This window comes from Oncorhynchus masou, chromosome 27 (genome assembly GCF_036934945.1).
Source record: "Oncorhynchus masou masou isolate Uvic2021 chromosome 27, UVic_Omas_1.1, whole genome shotgun sequence".
Taxonomy (NCBI): Eukaryota; Metazoa; Chordata; class Actinopteri; order Salmoniformes; family Salmonidae; genus Oncorhynchus; species Oncorhynchus masou.
In genome coordinates this window covers 38,807,794-38,829,864 of record NC_088238.1, presented here as the reverse complement: position 1 = coordinate 38,829,864, position 22,071 = coordinate 38,807,794, and the positions used below count along the sequence as shown (strand labels likewise).

General features: G+C 43.3%; 1 protein-coding gene across 2 annotated transcripts in view; it reads right to left on the bottom strand.

Moving 5' to 3' along the window:
- The window catches only part of LOC135516104 (collagen alpha-6(IV) chain-like), a 179,936-nt gene that overhangs the window by 72,140 nt on the left and 85,725 nt on the right, over positions 1–22,071 (bottom strand). For both annotated transcript variants that reach the window (XM_064940145.1, XM_064940144.1), the window contains exon 4: positions 15,788–15,862. In XM_064940145.1, the coding sequence (XP_064796217.1) occupies positions 15,788–15,862 (75 nt within the window). The remainder of the gene's footprint in view (positions 1–15,787; positions 15,863–22,071) is intronic.

The window sequence follows — 22,071 nt, the reverse complement described above, 5'->3', positions numbered from 1 at the left end:
TTGTCAGACGGCTATTGTCTGTCTCTAGTCTAATGACCAGCGTCGTCGTGGTGACCACTTATCACCCGACCACACACCTGCCCGGACAGACCAGCAGTCTAGTAGGGGTTAAAGGTCAGATAGGACATGAGGGGAGGGGAGAAGGGAGGGAGTCAGGGAGGATGGCAGATAAGAAGAAAGAGAGAGAGAGCGAGAGAGCGAGAGCGAGAGGAGGTATGTGTGTGTAGCAGTTCAAAATCAAAGTTAGTCCTCCTGAAGTTTAGTACGCCTGACCTGTCAGTACAGTTTTCAGGATGGGATGTTAAACTGGTGTCCTGACTCTCTGTGGTCACTAAAGATCCCATGGCACTTATCGTAAGAGTAGGGGTATAAACCCCGGTGTCCTGGCTAAATTCCCAATCTGGCCCTCATACCATCATGGCCACCTAATCATCATAGGGGTTCCAAATGGCTCATTCATCCTCCTCCTCCTCCTCCTCCTCTCCCCTGTAACTGAGAATGTGTTCACAGTCAACTTACCTGGTAAAATAAGGGTAGAATATATATTTTTTTTTAAATGGGTGAGAGTTGGTCCTGCCTGGCCACTAGAACTTCAAAGTGTCCTTGACCTACTCACTGTACAGCAGACGAATCTTTAGGAATGTTAGGTACATGTACCCGCTTGGCCGAAACAAAGTCGAAAAGTCACAGAGTTCACTCAGAAGGAAACATATTGTTTAAAGAAGGCTAGTTGACTAAAAGGAATGGAAAACCCCAGATCCACCTAACACACTATCATCATCACCAATGTGTCTATGTTATGATGAACTGATAAACATCCTGAGCCTGTCTGTGTGTTTGTGTGTTTGTGTGTTTGTGTGTTTGTGTGTTTGTGTGTCTGTGTGTTTGTGTGTTTGTGTGTTTGTGTGTTTGCACGGACGGTGTTTTGTAGGTCTGACCAACTCTGTGGGAGGTAAAAAGTTGCTCAAATTCTATACATCCATCATTTCTCAGTGTGTGTGCGCGTCTCATGGTGTGTGTGTGTGTGTGTGTGTGTGTGTGTGTGTGTGTGTGTGTGTGTACGTGCTTAGGTCAACCTGTTGTAAGCCTAAACAAACCTTTAGTTCATGTTTAGACTGAACTAGAGGTTCTGCTTGGGTTAGAAGAGGTGGATCATGAACTGATAAAACAGAAAAGTGCTTTTCAGAGAGAAGGGTTGAGGGGCGCAGGTTGTTGCAGAGGTAGTGGGCGAGTGTACAGCTTGTACAGCTTATCCTAACCCCTAACGTAATTCTAACCCTAATTCTAACCTTAACCATAAACCCCCTAGAAATAGCATTTGACTTGGTGGAACTAACAAAATGTCCCCAGTTGGTCAAATATCCGTTCGTTTACTATTTTTGTGGGCACTTCTGGTCCACACACACACACACACACACACTCTCGGCATTCAACACGGGACTGTGAGTTGGAAGCCAGTCAGCAAAACGTAGACACCGCTAATAATGACAAAAACAGCACATTAGAAAACATTTGGAGTGAGATGGAGGGAGTGAGAAAGAGGGAGCGAGAGAGATAGGAAGAGGGAGAGAGTCGTGTGCTCAAATAGTTCTCATAGCGCTAGCTCTGATCTGCTCAGTGTGCAATCAGAGTCACAATGTGTGTTTGTGTGTGTGTGTGTCTAGAAGACCCTCCATCTGCTCGTCAGCATCATCACTACCGCCGCCACCCCCTCATCTCATCTCCTCCCCATCGGTCTCTTTATCTGTCGGCCTCTCTATCTCGCTCCTCCCTCTCTGAAATAAGATTAGGGTAAGGAATTCGGTCAAGCTGGAAGTCCAGGGACGTACTCTTTCATCGAGGGGCCCAAGAGGGACAGAGGAAGATAGAGAAAGAGGGGGAGAGGGGAAGAGGGAGTTCACTATCCTCTCATGCCTAACCCCCTACTGGCTCTGTGCAGGAGTAAGCTTAATCTCTTAAAGACTTTTAGAGTAACAAGTATACACATTCTATTACACTGATCCTCTGTGTATTTGTAAAAGATCAGCAACTGATTTTGACTAAAGAAGCACTAAGGCCACAAGGCTTTGATGATCTCAAATCCACACAGCTTTGCATTGTTTAATTTCCTACCTCTCCATTTCTCCCGCTCTCTTTCCCAAAGTGAAGACATATGTTTCAGGGCCCTGAGTCTTGGTGTGGTCCCTTGGGGCCCGAGGCCCTAAGCAGATAAATGCCTGGTGTTGATGTTAACACAAAGCATCCTGTTGTCCCTCCGCGACCCCTCACCTCTGGTGGAAGTCTCTCTCTCTCTCTCTCTCTCTCTCTCTCTCTCTCTCTCTCTCTCTCTCTCTCTCTCTCTCTCTCTCTCTCTCTCTCTCTCTCTCTCTCTCGGTGTGTCCATGTATAAGTGGATTCCCCCCTATGGATAGAGGCTAAGGGAAAGGCCTAATATAGAGCTCGGGATGAGATAAGGGGGGGGGGGTACCTGTATGTATCAGTGTGTGTCCCATCTCCAGATTTATGGTCCTACAGTGTAAACATTTATCCCAGATGTTATTGTCTATATGTTTCCCTGCCAGCTGATCCTCCTCTAAGCCTAGACTCTAAATGGACATGTTCCAATATGTCACAGTATTATTTATTACATTAAGGCGTTTGTAGATAATAACCTGATTAGAAATCACTCGATGGAAATCACTCGAATCACTCGAAAAAAAGCAAATATCTACAGCCTAAAAGGGTTCTTTGGCTGTCCCCATATGAGAACCCTTTTTGATTCTAGGTAGAACCCTTTTGATCCAGGTAGAACCCTTTTGGATTCCAACCCTTACCACAAAGGGTGGTAAGAAGGAGCCCAAAAGGGGTTCTAACTGGAACCAAAAGTAGTTCTAACTGGAACCCAAAAAGGGGTTCTAACTGGAACCAAAAGGGGTTATCTTATGGGGACAGCCAAAGAACCCTTTTGGAACCCTTTTTCTCTAAGAGAGTAGGATGGCCGGTTGAGGTAGAGGTAGGATTTTGTCTGAGACACTGATCCCCACTTATGGTTATTGGGTGGTAGGCTGATCTGATCCTAGATATGGGGTTAATAGCTTCCAATGGAATAGGGGAATAGGGATGATACTCTGTAGGGCTTAGATACTGATCTTATGTCGGTTTGGCATGTCATCCCGTTATGGTTATGGTTGTTATAATGGTAGGCTAATCTGATCCTATATCAGTAGATTAGAAGACAAACCTCCACTCAAACATGCTTCCAGTGCAAGTTTTGCTTATGGTTAAGGTTATGATTCAGGTGATATAATCCGATTTAAATACCTACGTCTACCTCAAGCGTGCTTCTCAATTTCCGCCTAAACTGATCTCATGTCTTTCTTTTTCTGTAAAGTCCCCATTGTGGTTGAAGTCTGTGGTAGTCTTATCTGATCCCAGATCTGTGGTTAAGACAAATACCTCAAAACGTGCCTTTGGGACAGGAGAAAACAGCAGAGACAAACCAACACCCTCCACTTAGGGTTGGCGTTAAACAATAGGAGTGTGTGTGTGTGTGTGTGTGGAGCGTAATATAGTCGCCACTATGTTATTTGCTGCAAGGCCTCTATCCATGTGTCTGTGTAAGTGTAGGCTGCAGCCCCACTGTGTGTGTACTGCCTCAGACAGCCCTTAGGTAATTGCTGTTTGGCTACAGACTGGGTACCGTAGAGATAGTAAGTAGGTCCTTGTGCTGGTAAGACTAGTGTGTCAGACTGCTGAAAGCCGCTAGGGAGCTGAGGCACAGACATGGACAAGGGGACTAACGCATACACACGTACTGAATAAGACCAACCCAACTCAATCTCTGGAGGTTGCGTTGGAATAGACACAGACATGGACATAGACACGCAAACACACACACACACCGACAGCTGCTCAGCACACCTACTGTCGGTCTGAGCCAACCAGAGAGAGTGTGAGATGTTTGCAGCCCACTGGCGAAGCTACAATTATTCACTTTGATATCAGTTCATCTGACAACATAAAAAGTTATTTAGTCGGATTAGAAAAACAGCGTGTGTGTGTGTGTGTGGAGCCTTTTAGCTTGCCAATATAATTCTAACTGCACCACACAGAATAAATAACCAGATAGATCAAGGCCACAAGAGGCAAAACTGATCTAAAAAGGTGCACTCAGTCAGAGTAGACTAAACATAGAGAATCAAAGAGAGAGAGGGGGGGGGCGTTGAGAGAGGGGGGAGAGGGGAGGAGAGGGAGATGGGGAAAGAAAGAGAGAGAGATCGACAGGGACACAGAGAGAAAGAGCCTCAGAGAGAGAGAGAGAGGTAGAGAGAGAGGTAGAGAGAGGTACATTTTCTCTGTCCCCTGGGCTAAACAGCTTGTTCCAACTGGAGGTGGGTATTGTGCCAAATGAATTGGAAATACTTTAGCATGATATGTTTCTACAATGTTTCTTTGGACCATGCCTGCAAGTGTCAAATCCACAGACAATGACTCATGTTATTGAACTTGACCATATAATTCAATGTTCTGTCCTGTAGCCATACCTAATGACTAAACCTTACACCCAAGTGTTGAAAACATTAGCATGATGCATCATGGGTGTGATACAGATACTGGCAATGATAAAAAAAAAATCTACTTTGGCAAAGGTAGAATGTCTGAATGAGGCTTGAGGCGTAGAAAACAGCCTCCCTGAGAGGTTAACCTATCTCACTCATCTAAATCTATACCCACCACATCAGACCACCACAAACGTTTTGGCACGAGAGGGTGTCTAGGGCATCTTTCCGGAGGACACGAGTCAGGACGGGAGTCTCCACTCTACTCTCCATATCGCCGTCTTTTATTTCATTGTTTTGCTTATCACCGCTTCCTCTTGTTCCTTCCATTGTTCTTTCTCTTCATCACCAGTTCCTTATCCTATGCTTGAACTTGCTTATTCGCTGTGTGGGGTAGGAAGCCGAGTGACAACGTGAGGGTATGAGCCCTCTCTAGCTGACCCGTCCTGCGACATGGTCTACGAGGTAAGGACATGGTTATTTTCTGACAGTAGCTGTCAGTACTACGCCGTTGTGAACCCACCCAGTGCTATTTTACAATGCTATACCCCCCCCCCCCACCCCAACTTACAGGGCCTTCACACATAAGACTTTTCGTTAAAAATACCCTCGGCTACACTGTGAACTTATCATGTCTCGACCGCTACCTCCAGAACAGGGGAGGCTACTGAGGGGAGGACGGAATGGAACGGAGTGAATGGAATGGTATGAAACACATGAAAACCATGGGTTCGGTACCATTCCATGTACTCCGTTCTGGCCATTATTATGAGCCGTTCTCCCTTCAGCAGCCTCCATGTGAGGTAGAACACGACCCGACCCCCCCGAAGCAGGGCAGTGTAAACACAATTGTCTCGTTGAGCCAACGCTCTTACAGTAAAAGTTGTTTTAGCATAGCAATGTTTTCAAAACATCTGAAATGTAGTCATTTCCCCCCCCAAAATTGGACTTGTTTTATTACGTTTTTACCTGAAATAATAGTATCAGCCTGTTGCATTCTGAAATGGTTGCCGTAGTTTTAAATCTCAATAGTGTTTAGTTTTTGTGCTTGACTGCACTGGGTCTAATAGCTGTATTATCAGCTAGTTTAATGTGTGCCGGCGAGAAAATAAACTCTTTAATTTTCTGCACATGCTTGCGGATTTTAGCATTATTCGAGTGGAATATGGTTTGGTTGCATTATTCAAAATGGTAATATGTTTTAGAATTAAGTTGCTCGAATTGTTAAATAGTTTGTGCTTACTGGCTAGTGGCTACTGTGATATTTACTGTACATTTGAGCTGCGGACCAGAGAATGTCGCATTGCCAGCCACAACGAAAGGTACGGAAAGGATGTCATGTGAATTGAAAAGTAGAATTCTCTTTCGAACACCTGTCTCCTCAGACTCTCCTTCACATCTCGTAGCGGGAATAGGGCCTTAATGTCAAACTCCTTAGTGTCACACACGTCGGCAGCAGTTAGCACTCGCTAGACGTCATGTTAAACATCTCACGTTCTTTTCTTCTATTCATCCGATCATAAATCAACCCCGTCGTAAAACGGATGTCGTTGTTTTTATTTGTTTCTTTATCCCCTCCCCCCGTGTCAAAACAATTCTTGTGAGGTGAGGTTGTGAGGTGAGGTTGTAGGCTTGAGTCCCAAATGGCACTCTATTCCCTATGTTCTTTTGACCAGGTTCTATAGAGCTCTGGTCAAACTTAGTGCACTGCGTAAAGAATAGGGTGCCATTTGAGACACACAACAAGTAATTCAGGGACATGATCTGGTAATGTTTTGCTAGGGGGTGAGGGGCGGGGGGCAGGGGTGTAGGTAAGGGTGAAAGGGGGAGGGGAGGGATAATGGGTAGGGGTGGGGCATGTGTCCACTAGTGTTCCTCCCCCTGGCATTTAGAATTTGGGAGTGATCGCTGGCACACACAGACAGACAGACACAGACAGACAGACACAGACAGACAGACTCTACAAGGTGTGGAGCAGTAGCAGGACAGAACAAACAGTGGCTTGGAGCGAGGCCAGAGCAGGTAAAGGAGCCAATGTCAGGCCTTAGGGAGAAACACAGGGTAACATCTCTGTTTTCCAACATCTAGACCTGCCTAGCCCAGAACACAGGGAAACATTCATGTTGGCCAGCATCCAGATTCGTCTAGCCTGGGCATTGTCACTGCATGAACCCACATTGGTAAAAGGTTATCAAGTAGCTACAGGTGAGAAGCAGGGATAGTGTATATGTGTGTGTGTGTGTGTGTGTGTGTGTGTGTGTGTGTGTGTGTGTGTGTGTGTGTGTGTGTGTGTGTGTGTGTGTGTGTGTGTGTGTGTGTGTGTGTGTGTGTGTGTGTGTCTTATTCTTTCAGATCAGGGTCAGGTAAAGTAATTGACTATGACTATTCCTAGCCTGCAGGTATCAACTTCAGCAAAGAGCTGAACACAGCTAGACAGGTATGGTTAGGACCCGTTGTGCTTGGACTCTCCTATATACTGTGGAGACGATGACAGAAGATGAAATAAACCAGCCATCACGGCAGCAACAGCAGAGGATATTTTTCCGAAGAGTATTAAAGTAATAATCTACGTAAGATTGCAACACATTTCTGGCTAATGTCTATCTTTTTAGAATGACCGATTCGTTTACGCTCTTGAACTATAAGTGGTCAGTTGGTGCTTGAGGGATCTAAATAAGATGTTAAAACAAAAGGAGTTTGATATTAGTGCGTAGGCACGCTTTTAAAGGAGAGCGTGTGTGTATGTGCGTGCATCTGACAAAAAAAATACAAAATACATTTACATTCGTAACACCGTTGCTTTTCTTGAAATAACGCATTCACGTTCTTTTCTCACTAGCACTGATTTTGCTCATAGCTACTTTACTGAGGAAAAAATTATGAATGCGCTAACTGTATGAATGCGCTAACTGTATGAATGCGCTAACTGTTTGAATGCGCTAACTGTTTGAATGCGCTAACTGTTTGAATGCGCTAACTGTATGAATGCGCTAACTGTATGAATGCGCTAACTATTTGAATGCGCTAACTGTTTGAATGCGCTAACTACGCTAACTGTTTGAACTGTTTGAATGCGCTAACTGTTTGAATGCGCTAACTATTTGCGCTAACTGCTAACTTTGAATGCGCTAACTGTTTGAATGCGCTAACTACGCTAACTGTTTGAATGCGCTAACTGTTTGAATGCGCTAACTGTTTGAATGCGCTAACTGTTTGAATGCGCTAACTGTTTGAATGCGCTAACTGTTTGAATGCGCTAACTGTATGAATGCGCTAACTGTATGAATGCACTAACTGTAAGTCGCTCTGGATAAAAGCGCCTGCTAAATGACTGAAATGTAAAATGTCCTGTTAATATGTGACCAACACTATAACAATAACTTTGCTCAACACAACTAATGTTTAGGTTTGTTGGAGAAGAAAAACATGTAATTTGACCAAAGCTGTAATTTCTGAAGGTGACTACAACGTTTAGACTTTGTACCTTTTCTTACCCCATTGGCTGTGGTAAAGAATGACAAGAACCACTGTTGCATTGGCCTAAACTCCTGTTACAGTCCAGAACTCTATATTTTACTGAGAGTATGCTTACACAGTGCTTTCGGAAAGTATTCAGACCCCTTGACTTTTTCCACTTTTTGTTACATTACGGCCATATTCTAAAATGGATTAAATAAATATAACTCCTCAGAAATCTACACACAATACCCCATAAATTATAAAAGCGAAAACAGGTTTATTGAAAATAATTATTTACATAAGTATTCAGACCCTTTGCTATGAGACTCGAAATTGAACTCAAGTGACCTGTTCCATTGATCATCCTTGAGATGTTTCCACAACTTGGAGTCCACCTGTGATAAACTCAATTTATTGGACATGATTTGGAAAGGCACACACCTGTCTATATAAGGTTCCACTGTTGACAGTGCATGTCAGAGCAAAAACCAAGCCATGAGGTTGAAGGAATTGTCTGTAGAGCTCAGAGACAGCATTATGTCGAGGTACAGATCTGGGGAAGGGCACCAAAAAATATCTGCAGCATTGAAGGTCCCCAAGAACACAGGGGCCTCCATCATTCTTAAATGAAAGAAGTTTGGAACCACCAAGGCTCTTCCCAGAGCTGGCCACCGATCCAAACTGAGGAATCGGGGGAGAAGGGCCTTGGTCAGGGAGGTGACCAAGAACCCAATGGTCACTCTGACAGAGCTCTAGAGTTCCTCTATGGAGATGGGAGAAACTTCCAGAAGGACAACCATCTCTGCAGAACTCCACCAATCAAGCCTTTACGGTAGAGTAGCCAGACGGAAGCCACTCCTCTGTAAAAAGGCACATGACAGCTCGCTTGGAGTTTGCCAAAAGGCACCTAAAGGACTCTCAGACCATGAGAAACAAGATTCTCTGGTCTGATAAACCATGATTGAACTCTTTATTTTCAGCGGCAGGGACTGAGAGACTAGTCAGGATCGAGGCAAAGATGACCGGAGCAAAATACAGAGAGAACCTTGATGAAAACCTGCTCCAGTGCGCTCAGGACCGCAGACTGGGGCAAAGGTTCACCTTCCAACATCACAACGACCCTAATCACACAGCCAAGGCAATGCAGGAGTGGCTTCAGCTTATAAGAAAACCTGCTATGCCCTCCGAGGAACCATCAAACAGGCAAAGCGCCAATACAGGACTAAGATTGAATCGTACCACACCGGCTCCGACACTTGTCGGATGTAGCAGGGCCGGCAAACTATTACAGACTGCAAAGGGAAGCACAGCCGCGAGCTGCCCAGTGACACGAGCCTACCAGACGAGCCCAATCACTTTAATGCTCGCTTTAAGGCACGCAACACTGAGGCATGCATGAGAGCATCAGCTGTTCCGGACGACTGTGTGAGGTCGACCGATTATGATTTTTCAACGCCGATATCGATACAGATTATTGGAGGACCAAAAAAAACAACACCGATTAATCGGCCAATTTTTAAAAATGTATTTGTAACACTTATTTTAACTTAATATAATACATCAATAAAATCAATTTAGCCTCAAATAAATAATGAAACATGTTCAATTTGGTTTAAATAATGCAAAAACAAAGTGTTGGAGAAGAAAGTAAAAGTGCAATATGTGCCATGTAAGAAAGCTAATGTTTAAGTTTCTTGCTCAGAACATGAGAACATAGGAAAGCTGGTGGTTCCTTTTAACATGAGTCTTCAATATTCCCAGGTAACAAGTTTTAGGTTGTAGTTATTATAGGAATTATAGGACCATTTCTCTCTATACCATTTGTATTTCATATACCTTTAACTATTGGATGTTCTTATAGGCACTTTAGTATTGCCAGTGTAACAGTATAGCTTCCATCCCTCTCCTCACCGCTACCTGGGCTCGAACCAGGAACACATCGACAACAGCCACCCTCGAAGCAGCGTTACCCATGCAGATCAAGGGTAACAACTACTCCAAGTTTCAGAGCGAGTGACGTTTGAAACGCTATTAGCGCGCACCCCGCTAACAAGCTAGCCATTTCACATCAGTTACACCAGCCTAATCTTGGGAGTTGATAGGCTTGAAGTCATAAACAGCGCAGTGCTTGAAGCACAGCGAAGAGCTGCTGGCAAAACGCACAAAAGTGCTGTTTGAATGAATGCTTATGAGCCTGCTACTGCCTACCATCGCTCAGTCAAACTGCTCTATCAAATCATAGACTTAATTATAACATAATAACACACAGAAATACGAGCCTTAGGTCATTAATATGGTCGAATCCGGAAACTATCATCTCGAAGACCAAACATTTATTCTTTCAGTGAAATACAGAACAGTTCCATATTTTATCTAACGGATGGCATCCCTAAGTCTAAATATTGCTGTTACATTGCACAACCTTCAATGTTATGTTATAATTATGTACAGTTCTGGCAAAATAGTTCGCAATGAGTCAGGCAGCCCAAACTGTTGCATTTACCCTGACTCTGCGTGCAATGAACGCAAGAGAAGTGACACAATTTCACCTGGTTAATATTGCCTGCTAACCTGGATTTGTTTTAGCTAAATATGCAGGTTTAAAATATATACTTCTGTGTATTGATTTTAAGAAAGGCATTGATGTTTATGGTTAGGTACACGTTGGAGCAACGACAGTCCTTTTTCGCGAATGGGCACCGCATCGATTATATGCAACGCAGGACACGCTAGATAAACTAGCAATATCATCAACCATGTGTAGTTAACTAGTGATTATGATTGATTGATTGTTTTTTTATAAGATAAGTTTAATGCTAGCTAGCAACTTACCTTGGCATCTTACTGCATTCGCGTAACAGGCAGGCTCCTCGTGAGGCAGGTGGTTAGAGCTTTGGACTAGTAAACCATAAGGTTGCAAGATTGAATCCCCGAGCTGACAAGGTAAAAATCTGCCGTTCTGCCCCTGGACAAGGCAGTTAACCCACTGTTCCTAGGTCGTCATTGAAAATGAGAATGTGTTATTATTTGACTTGCCTAGTTAAATAAAGATGTAAAAAATATAAATAATAATAATAATAATTGGCGTCCAATATTACCGATTTCCGATTGTTATGAAAACTTGAAATCGGCCCTAATTAATCAGCCATTCCGATTAATCTGTCGACCTCTAGTGTGATCATGCTCTCTGTAGTCGATGTGAGTAAGACATTGAAACAGGTTAACAATCACAAGGCAGCTGGGCCAGACGGATTACCAGGACGTGTGCACCGGGCATGTGCTGACCAACTGGCAGGTGTCTTCACTGACATTTTCAACATGTCCCTGATTGTGTCTGAAATACCAACATGTTTCAAGCAGACCACCATAGTCCCTGTGCCCAAGAACACTAAGGTAACCTATCCCTCAACGTAATCAAGACAAAGGAGATGATTGGGGACTATAGGAAAAGGAGGACCGAGCACGCACCCCATTCTCATCGAAGGGGCTGTAGTGGAGAAGGTTGAGAGCTTCAAGTTCCTTGGTGCCCACATCACCAACAAACTAATATGGTCCAAACACACCAAGACAGTCGTGAAGAGGGCACAACACAACCTATTCCCCCTTAGGAGACTGAAAAGATTTGGCATGGGTCCTCAGATCCTCAAAAGGTTCTACAGCTGCAACATCGAGAGCATCACTGCCTGGTATGGCAACTGCTCGACCTCCAACCGCAAGCCAGTGCGTACGGCCCAGTACATCACTGGGGCTAAACTTCCTGCCATCCAGGATCTCTATACCAGGCGGTGTCAGAGGAAGGCCCTAAAAATTGTCAAAGACCCCAGACACACTAGTCATAGACTGTTCTCTCTGCTACCGTATGGAAAATGGTACCAGAGTGCCAAGTCTAGGACCAAAAGGCTTCTCAACAGCTTTTACCCCCAAGCCATAAGACTCCTGAATAGGTAAACAAATGGCTACCCGAACTATTTCACTGTCATTTTACTTTTTTTATTTATTTTTTATTCTTTACTTATCTATTGTTTTTTTAATACCTATTCTTTACAAAAAAATGCACTGTTGGTTTGGGCTTGTACGTAAGCATTTCAACACCTGTTGTAAATGGCGCACGTGACAAATAAACTTTGATTTGATTTGAACAAGTGGCCCTGTCAGAGCTCGGACTTGAACCTGATCGAACATCTTTGGAGAGACCTGAAAATAGCTGTGTAGCAATGCCCCCCATCCAACCTGACAGAGCTTGAGAGGATCTGCAGAGAAGAATGGGAGAAACTCCCCAAATACAGGTGTGCCAAGCCTATATCGTCATACCCAAGATGATGTAACCGCTGCCAAAGGTGCTTCGACAAAGTACTGTGTAAAGGGTCTGAATACTTATGTAAATGTGTTATTTCAGTTTTTAATTTGTAATAAATTTGCAAAAAATTATCAAAACCTCTTTTTGGTTATCACTATTGGGGTATTGTGTGTAGCTTGATGAGGGGAAAAGCTATTTAATTAATTTTAGAATAAAGCTGTAACATAACAAAATGTGGATTGAGTCAAGTACTTCCCAAAGGCACTGTACCAGACTTTCAATGCAACAGTATGGGTTTTCTGACTTTATTTTGCAAGAACCACAACTACTTTCTAGTACTTAAAGTATTTGACCCAGGTCTGCTTTGAACTTCATAAAACAACACATTTGATTGTACCTATCCTGTGTATGCGACAATAAAACATTAAAAAAATAACAATTGTGACATGCGTGGATATGGACGAGAAGCCAAGATAGTGTGACATGCGTGGATATGGACAAGAAGCCAAGATAGTGCCTCCTGTAGTAGGAGAGGAAGAATAGATGTGTGACTCGTTTCAGGAAACTAGGCGTATGTCGCGCATCACTACAGCACAGGAGAGGCATTCGAACTTAAAAATAAATATTTTACAAAAATGCCTCCTGGAACATGTGAACTTTCATTTGCCATTAAAATCTAGCCTAGCTACATTTTCAGATATCATACGTTTCTAATTTTGTCAGAAAGTTGTTTTCATTGTAAGTTAAAGTGTACTGATAGCGAGCTAGAGAACGCTAGCTGTCTGGTTCACTAGCTAACGTTATGTGTATGATTGGTGTAGTAATATTTGTCGTATCTCAGAGCCATTTGCATTGCTAATTATAACCTAATGTTAGCTAGCTAGCTAACATTGAACCTAGTTGGTTATCTTTAGCTACCTGCATATTCATGCAGGGTAGTAACGTTATGAGTTGGGATTATGATTCATTGTTTAGGTAGCTAACATGTCTAAACAAAAGACCCACTATGCAAGTAGCCATTTCACTGTACCGTTTACACCTTCTGTATCCTGTGCATGTGACAAATAAACATAGATTTTATTTGATATAGCGTGTGTTTACCAGAGACGGTAATTTGAGGAACAACATGACCTGCAGCAAAGTCAAATTAGGATATAACGTTAGGCTAATGAGACAGTGTCCAAGTTCTAAAATTCTCCAGTAGAATGTCCTACTTCTATTTCATCACACTCACAACCATAAGCTTTTTTCTGTATTTAGCTCGCCAATAACTTGTAATGATCTTGTTGTGAGTTTATTTTCGTGTAATAATGAACACAAATTAGCTAAAGTTAAGATTCTGTCAGCTATATGATATTGTCACACCCTGACCATAGTTTACTTTTTATGTTTCTATGTTTTGGTTGGTCAGGGTGTGATCTGAGTGGGCATTCTATGTTGGATGTCTTGTTTGTCTATTTCTATGTCTGGCCTGATATGGTTCTCAATCAGAGGCAGGTGTTAGTCATTGTCTCTGATTGGGAACCATATTTAGGTATCCTGGGTTTCACTGTGTGTTTGTGGTGATTGTTCCTGTCTCTGTGTTTTGCACCAGATAGGACTGGTTTAGGTTTTCTACAGACGAAAGCCACGCGCTCTCACCACTGGTGTCCCCCAGGGCTCTGTTCTAGGCCCTCTCCTATTCTCGCTATACACCAAGTCACTTGGCTCTGTCATAACCTCACATGGTCTCTCCTATCATTGTTATGCAGACGACACAATTTATCTTCTCCTTTCCCCCTTCTGATGACCAGGTGGCGAATCGCATCTCTGCATGTCTGGCAGACATATCAGTGTGGATGACGGATCACCACCTCAAGCTGAACCTCGGTAAGACGGAGCTGCTCTTCCTCCCGGGGAAGGACTGCCCGTTCCATGATCTCGCCATCACGGTTGACAACTCCATTGTGTCCTCCTCCCAGAGCGCTAAGAACCTTGGCGTGATCCTGGACAACACCCTGTCGTTCTCAACCAACATCATGGCGGTGGCCCGTTCCTGTAGGTTCATGCTCTACAACATCCGCAGAGTACGACCCTGCCTCACACAGGAAGCGGCGCAGGTCCTAATCCAGGCACTTGTCATCTCCCGTCTGGATTACTGCAACTCGCTGTTGGCTGGGCTCCCTGCCTGTGCCATTAAACCCCTACAACTCATCCAGAACGCCGCAGCCCGTCTGGTGTTCAACCTTCCCAAGTTCTCTCACGTCACCCCGCTCCTCCGCTCTCTCCACTGGCTTCCAGTTGAAGCTCGCATCCGCTACAAGACCATGGTGCCTGCCTACGGAGCTGTGAGGGGAACGGCACCGCAGTACCTCCAGGCTCTGATCAGGCCCTACACCCAAACAAGGGCACTGCGTTCATCCACCTCTGGCCTGCTCGCCTCCCTACCACTGAGGAAGTACAGTTCCCGCTCAGCCCAGTCAAAACTGTTCGCTGCTCTGGCCCCCCAATGGTGGAACAAACTCCCTCACGACGCCAGGACAGCGGAGTCAATCACCACCTTCCGGAGACACCTGAAACCCCACCTCTTCAAGGAATACCTAGGATAGGATAAGTAATCCTTCTCACCCCCCCCCCTTAATGATTTAGATGCACTATTGTAAAGTGGCTGTTCCACTGGATGTCAGAAGGTGAATTCACCAATTTGTAAGTCGCTCTGGATAAGAGCGTCTGCTAAATGACTTAAATGTAAATGTAATGTAATGAAAGCTGTGACAGATATGGTCATTATTTGAACTGTCTAGCCAGCTAACTTAACATTAGCTAGCTAGCTAACAAGCTAGAAATAAACCAAAACATTGTTTAGAAAGTTGCTTTTAGTTGCCTGATTTGCTAGGTTAACATATACTCAATTCATTTTTAAATGAATAGGTTTATTGGTGTTAAAATACACCAGTTATGCTATTTTGGATGACCAGGCTGCTGACGTCATGCAGCCTGTTGTTTTTGTGTTTATACTTTTACATAATCGCAACAACAAGTTTCATGTCGGACAACAACAGAATGTTCATGATGTGACTGCGACAACTTTCTACAGACATGTCGATAGACGTAGTTTAAACCAGCCTTTAGTCTTGAAATCGTTAGTTGTTTAATACACTACCATACTCACTCACGTGTTTAGCACATGGCCTCACATGTGAATCCTTAAAGAGATGGGTGGGGCTAAAGCTTAAAAGGGTGTGAAGAAGAGCTCTCCAACAGGTGTAATCAAAACATTCAAGGGCCATTTTCTCAAAAGTGGGGTTACAAGTGTATCAACTTTCAAAGCAGAATTACTTTCCCATTGTTCCTCAAATGTAGTCGATGATTTTCTAGATCCAAGTCTCTATTTTTATCCAATGTAAAAAAACACAATTTCAAATGTTGGTACATAAGACCGAATCCAGCGGGTCAGTCACAGATGTGAATGTGTGTGAGAGGGAGAGAGAATAGAGATGTATTCATGTCTTACCCTGCTGCCTTTCTCTGGATTACAATTGCATCCCCCACTACAGTCCAACCCATTACACGGTTCTCCTGTCGTCCCCTGGAGAGAGAGAGAGAGAGAGAGACCGTTAGTATTACATTGTGTACTGTATGCCATTAAGCAGACACTTTTATCCAAAGCGACTTGAGGCGGGAATACATTTTCATATGGTTGACCTTAGTGGGAATCACGCCCCATGCAAGCCCCATGCAAGCCCCATGCAAGCCACATGCTCTACCAACTGAGCCACAAGGGAGAGATAGAGAGACCTGCACTATCCAATCACAGCAGCAAGATTTGTGTCGTTGCCATGACAAAAGGGCAACCAGTGGAGCACAAACAGCATTGCAAATACAACCTACAGTGCCTTCGGAAAGTATTCAGATCCCTTGACCTTTTTCACCTTTTGTTAGGTTACAGACTTATTCTAAAATGTATATATTTTTTAATTCCCACCATCAATCTACACACAATACCCCATAATGACAAAGCTAAAACAGGTACACTCTAGAGCTCGGTCAGAGTGTCCAACGAGTTCTTGGTCACGTCCCTGACCAAGGCTCTTCTCCCCCGATTGTTCCGTTTGGCTCGGCTGCCAGCTCTGGGAAGAGCCTTGGTGGTTCCAAACATCTTCCATTTAAGAATGGTGGAGGACACTGTGTTCTTGGGGACCTTCAATGCTGCAGACAATTTTTGGTACCCTTCCGCAGATCTGTGCCTCGACACAATCCTGTCTCGGAGCTCTATGGACAATTTCTTCGACCTCATGGCTTGGTTTTTGCTCTGACATGCACTGTCAACTGTGGGACCTTATATAAACAGGTGTGTGCCTTTCCAAATCATGTCCAATGAATTGAATTTACCACAAGTGGACTCCAATCAAGTTGTAGAAACACCTCAAGGATGATCAATGGAAACAGAATGCACCCGAGCTCAATTTCGAGTCTCAAAGCAAAGGGTCTGAATATTTATGTAAATAAGATATTTCTGTTTTTGATTTTTTTCTTTGCCATGATGTGGTAGTGTGTGTAGATTGCGGATCATTTTTTAAAATTGATTTAATACATTTTGGAATAAGGCTGTAACGTAACAAAATGTGGAAAAAGTCAAGGGGTCTGAATACTTTTCCCTTTTATACTTCAACTACGTGCACACTTTTACAACACTGTACATAGCCAATAAAACATTTGAAACATCTATGCGCTTTTAAAAACTTTTGTGAGTGTAATGTTTACTCATGTTTCCCTTGTTTATTTCCCTTTTGTTTTATTGCCTATTCCATTTACTTTGGCAATGTAAACATATGTTTCCCATGCCAAAAAAGCCCTTTGAATTCAGTTGAGAGAGAGAGAACCACATACAGTACCAGGCTTAACCTCTAGGACCAACACTTTCAAGTGCTCCATTTGATTTGATTGTCTCTGTACAATTGAACCAACGGAATAATATAGAATAAGTGTTTGATCTATGTTTTGGATCCACGTCTGCTAACTAACATCTTATGACGATGAAAAGTGTTATATGAGGAATAAACAACCACCATGATTTTTTGTTAAAGATGTGTAGTGGGTTTGATCATGCCACTGAAACAAATACACAGCACATTTAACATATTTGAAATGATCAGAAATAGAGAGGAAAAGACCGGGTGCCACATACCAGGCCAGTCTAACCACTATCTTATAAGTAGAGCTCTTACATAGGGAACACATATGGGATCTGCTATCGTAGTTTATCAATCACGCGTCAACCTTAATGCAGCTTTTGTTCAAAATGAATACACATTTTAAACATCTCCCCCTGCCCATTTCAATAATCACATCAAACTTTATTCATCAAGCACATTTCTTAAAGAAAGCGGATGCATTTCAAAGTCCGAAATAAAATAATATAAAGGTGAGAAAGATCCAAACGAGACAAATTAAAATGGTAAAACAAAGTTGGACAAATTAAGAGAGTAAAAAAAAAGAACACTCATAACAGTGGACTGAGAGATGCATTAAAATAGATTAAAATGTATAAGATATATAAAATGTGATAAAATCAATAAAATCGATAATGTAGCATGACTGAAAAGCACAGCTAGAAAGGTTTCTAAAAAGGTTTCTACAGTTTCTGAGGCCCTCGGATCCTTCAGCAGGCTGTTCCAAATGTCAGGACCATGGTGGCTGAAGGCTAGCCTCACCAAAATGTTTGGTTATGACCTTTGGAACAACGAAAATGCCAGAGGATCTGAGGGGGCCGACTAAGGCACATATCTTAAAAGCATGCCAGACATGTCTTTGTGTGCAAGGCCACATGGTGCTTTCATTTTCTTAAAAAAAAAAATCTATTCTAAAATCAACAGTTAACCAATGCAGGGACTTTTAAGATAGGTGCATGTCTCAATAGTCCTTGCACGTTATGCTTCGTTGGAATACCTACAACAACTTCAAATCCATCACACTATTAGCATAGATAAAGTACATAAGCCACCTCAATCATACCAAAGCCCATTCACAGAACAATGCGCGTGCTCCTTTCTCAGAAACCAGAGCGGGACGGAAAACAACCTCTCATGTGAGAGGTCTACACACAGAGTCGAAGCCTACTCATGAACAGCCAGTCAGTCTGTCAGTCAGTCAATATTGAGACCGTCTGGGACCGGGAACAATGCAATATAGGTCCTTTCATAGAGGATTAAAACAACCCAGCAGCAGTCCTGGGCTAGGGGCTCCTAGGGGCCAGCTAGGGGCTTGCTAGAGGTCAAGGGTCAGGGATGGCGTTTCAATGCGATTAGGGATGAAAGGGTGTCGGTTGCGTCCTGGGGAGGTGAGCAGCCTGGTCTCATAGACTAGACGTGGCACAGTAAACAAAAACCCGGGACACTCAAATTAGTACATGTTACATTTGGTATGGTTACATGAAACAGAAGGTTATTGAAGACAAAAATGAAAGGAAGGTGGTTGGTCGGCATCGATAGGTAGGCTTATAATGGGAACGTCTATCAACCCGGGGGTTGCGTGTTCAAATCTCACCGTGGACAACTTTAGCATTTTGGCTAATTTGCAACTACTTACTGTTTTTAGCTACTTTACAACTACTTAACATGTTAGCTAACCCTTCCCATAACCTTAACCCCTGGACTTGCTAATATTAGCCACCCAGCGTTAGCCACCCAACCAACGTTAGCCACAACAAATTGGAATTCATATCATATGTATTGCAAATTCTTAAAATATTGTACAAATTGCAATTCGTAAAATATCAAATTGTTATTAGTAACATATCATACGAAATGATTGATGGAAAACCACAAATGATCACATACCATACCAAAAGTAGCACATCATATTAATTTGAGTGCCCCGGATTTTCATTTACTATTTTACATCTACCCCTGAATACAGGTTGAGGTGAGAGGAGAGAGAGGGGGGGTTTGAGGGGGTGCGAAAGGTGACAGGGTTTGGAGCTGTATGGATGTGGGTTGTAAAGAGTGAGGTGGTTGTGATAGCTATGTGTGTGTCTGTACGGGTAGTGTGTTCGTGATTGTAGTGTGAGTGTAAGTTATACCCCTCATGGAGGGCCCCTCGTGGAGGTGAAAGGGTAGGGGATGTGATAGGTGAAGGGACAGGGGTAGGAATGCAAGGCCAAAGTTATATGGAATTAGGCCCATGATCCCAGGGGCCCTGTAAGAGGACCTCACAGTCTGTTGTGGTGTCTGGCCGTACAGATGTGAATGTGTGTGTGTGTGTGTGTGTGTGTGTGTGTGTGTGTGTGTGTGTGTGTGTGTGTGTGTGTGTGTGTGTGTGTGTGTGTGTGTGTGTGTGTGTGTGTGTGTGTACACCACAAGGTGCATGGTGAACGCCCCTACAGGTTGTTGCGGCTGAAACGTTGAGCAAACACAGTCCCAGGTTCATAGATCATAGACCACTTCACATGACCAGCAGACATGTCACTAGCTACCTCCTCAAACTCTTGACCTCACTCTTACAGGGGGGTTCTCTTTAACAAATACAAGTGAAGGGGGGGGGGTAGATAGAAAGAGAGGGAAAGGAAAGTCTGCCCTCTCTCCTCGCTCTCTCTGTTGGTCAAGTTCTCCCTCTCTTTCCCGCACTCTTTCCTCTGATCTCCACACTCATGCTAATCAGAGTGACAGAAGCAGGGCAAGGTTACTCCACTGGAGAGAGAGAGAGAGAGAGAGAGAGAGAGAGAGAGAGAGAGAGAGAGACAGAGGGGGAGACAAAGAGAGTGGGAGAACGAGAGAGAAAGAGAGAGAGAGAGTAAAGACAGAAAAAGAGAGAAAGAAAGAGAGAGAGCGTAAAGACAGAAAGAGAGAGGCCATGGTCTCCACATGCTACTTCAGACATGTGCTCCGAGAAACACATGGATACACAGACATAGGGCTGTCAATGAACAATGGATCAAACAGAAAGAGAGAAAAATAACACTGGGAGAGACAAAAAGACAAAGAAAAGGGAGCCGTCAAACTTTTGTCATGGGACTCCCTCTCTTTCTATTCAGCTTCCAGCCCAGTCAAAATCCTGATGTGAAAGTATCCTACCGCACATGTTGATGCCCTACTCTATTGGGTTCCCACGCCAAGTGTGTATGTGTGTGTGTGTGCGTGTGTTTGTGTGTGTGAGTGTCTTCTAAAGGATTATTCATTTAAAGACACCACACCTTGACTTTCTACTTTCCCTGCCTCCCTATGAAAAGCCAGTGGGGGAGATGTACAATAGGGTGGAACTTAAGGACTAATCTGCGGCCCCACACACACACACACAGACACACACTAGGGTTTGGCGGTATCCAGATTTTCATACCGTAATACCGTTCCTGTACCATAACGGGGTATACGGTATTACAGGCAGTGCACACAAGGGGAGCTATTTCTTTCCAAACATAATATATACACGGTTATAATAAAAACACGAATAAAATTCTGTACAAAACAATTTAGGCAGAAGGGATCTTTATCCAGGAGGGGATTGATAGTCAATACTGTAACCAAGAAGATTGATCTTGCAAGCTAGCAAACCAAATGCATAGCTGGAGCCCTGAGCTGGAGATAATTTATTTGGCACATCTTACTTAGATAGTTAACTAAGTTACCCCTGCATTTCAAAATATCCTGGTATACGTTATACTGCCCAAGCCTAACACACACACACGAGCGCACACACACACACACACACACACCCTTCGGGGCGGGAGAGAAGGATTCATTTACACTCTCTGACAAACAAGGAGAGAGAGAGAGGGAGTGAGAGAGAGAGAGAGAGAGAGAGAGATGAGATGAGGATATCATTGAGATAAGAGATAAAACAGGCTTTGGAGCAGAAGGGAAGGAGCTGCCTTGGATTGGGTGGACTTCTATGCCTGTCGTAGAACGTGTTCTCAATGAGGAGTGTTCTTTGAGATTTTCTTTACCATTCACAAAATATTGCACATAGACAAGCACACACAAATACAGACACACACTACATCCAACAGCCATTGACATACAGATGTGAGTCTGTCATCTCCAAGTAACCCAATATTGGCTCTCAATTTTTAACCAATGTTTATTAATCAATCCGACCTATTTGCTTATACTTGACAGAGTAAACACCAGGTACATACCTCAGTGCTATTAAACATCCACCTTAATAATCACATCACTGCTCTGATAACACATGTTCAGGCCTTAGTATTGCCCCTCTGTGTTTCTTCCCAGAAGTCTCCCTGTTTACTAAGTGCTAGATCATACCTCATCACTCCACTACCTGTCAATCAAAGTGTTACCCAGCTCCTCGACACAACGTGAGGGAAGGAGTATTGTACACAACAACAACCCCCCCACCACATTCAATAATGTAATCTGATTACTTTCCCTTTAAGAGGCCAAAGAAGAAGACAAAAAGGATCCAACAAACATTTGGTGTGTCATAGTGGTCTCTGACTTGTGGTCAGGTAAGACTCGCTCAGAAGGAACAAACTTAAACATGAGCCTTTTTTCAAAGCTGACAAACATCCTTTCTAAATGCAAAAGTAATCCAAGAAGTAATTATCTAGTTTTTTTTAAAGTATCTGTAATATGATTACAATATTTTTGTTGGTTAAATTATTTTGTAATCAGATTACATGTAACAGATTACATGTACATGTAATCAGTTACTCCCTAACCCTGCCTGACAACATACAAGTCCCTCGTTGACAGTTAAACCTGATTGACTGATCTCTGAGTGACCTCATCAGGTAGTGCATACTGTATTTTACCATGACGTTAACAAACTGTCATGCAAAGA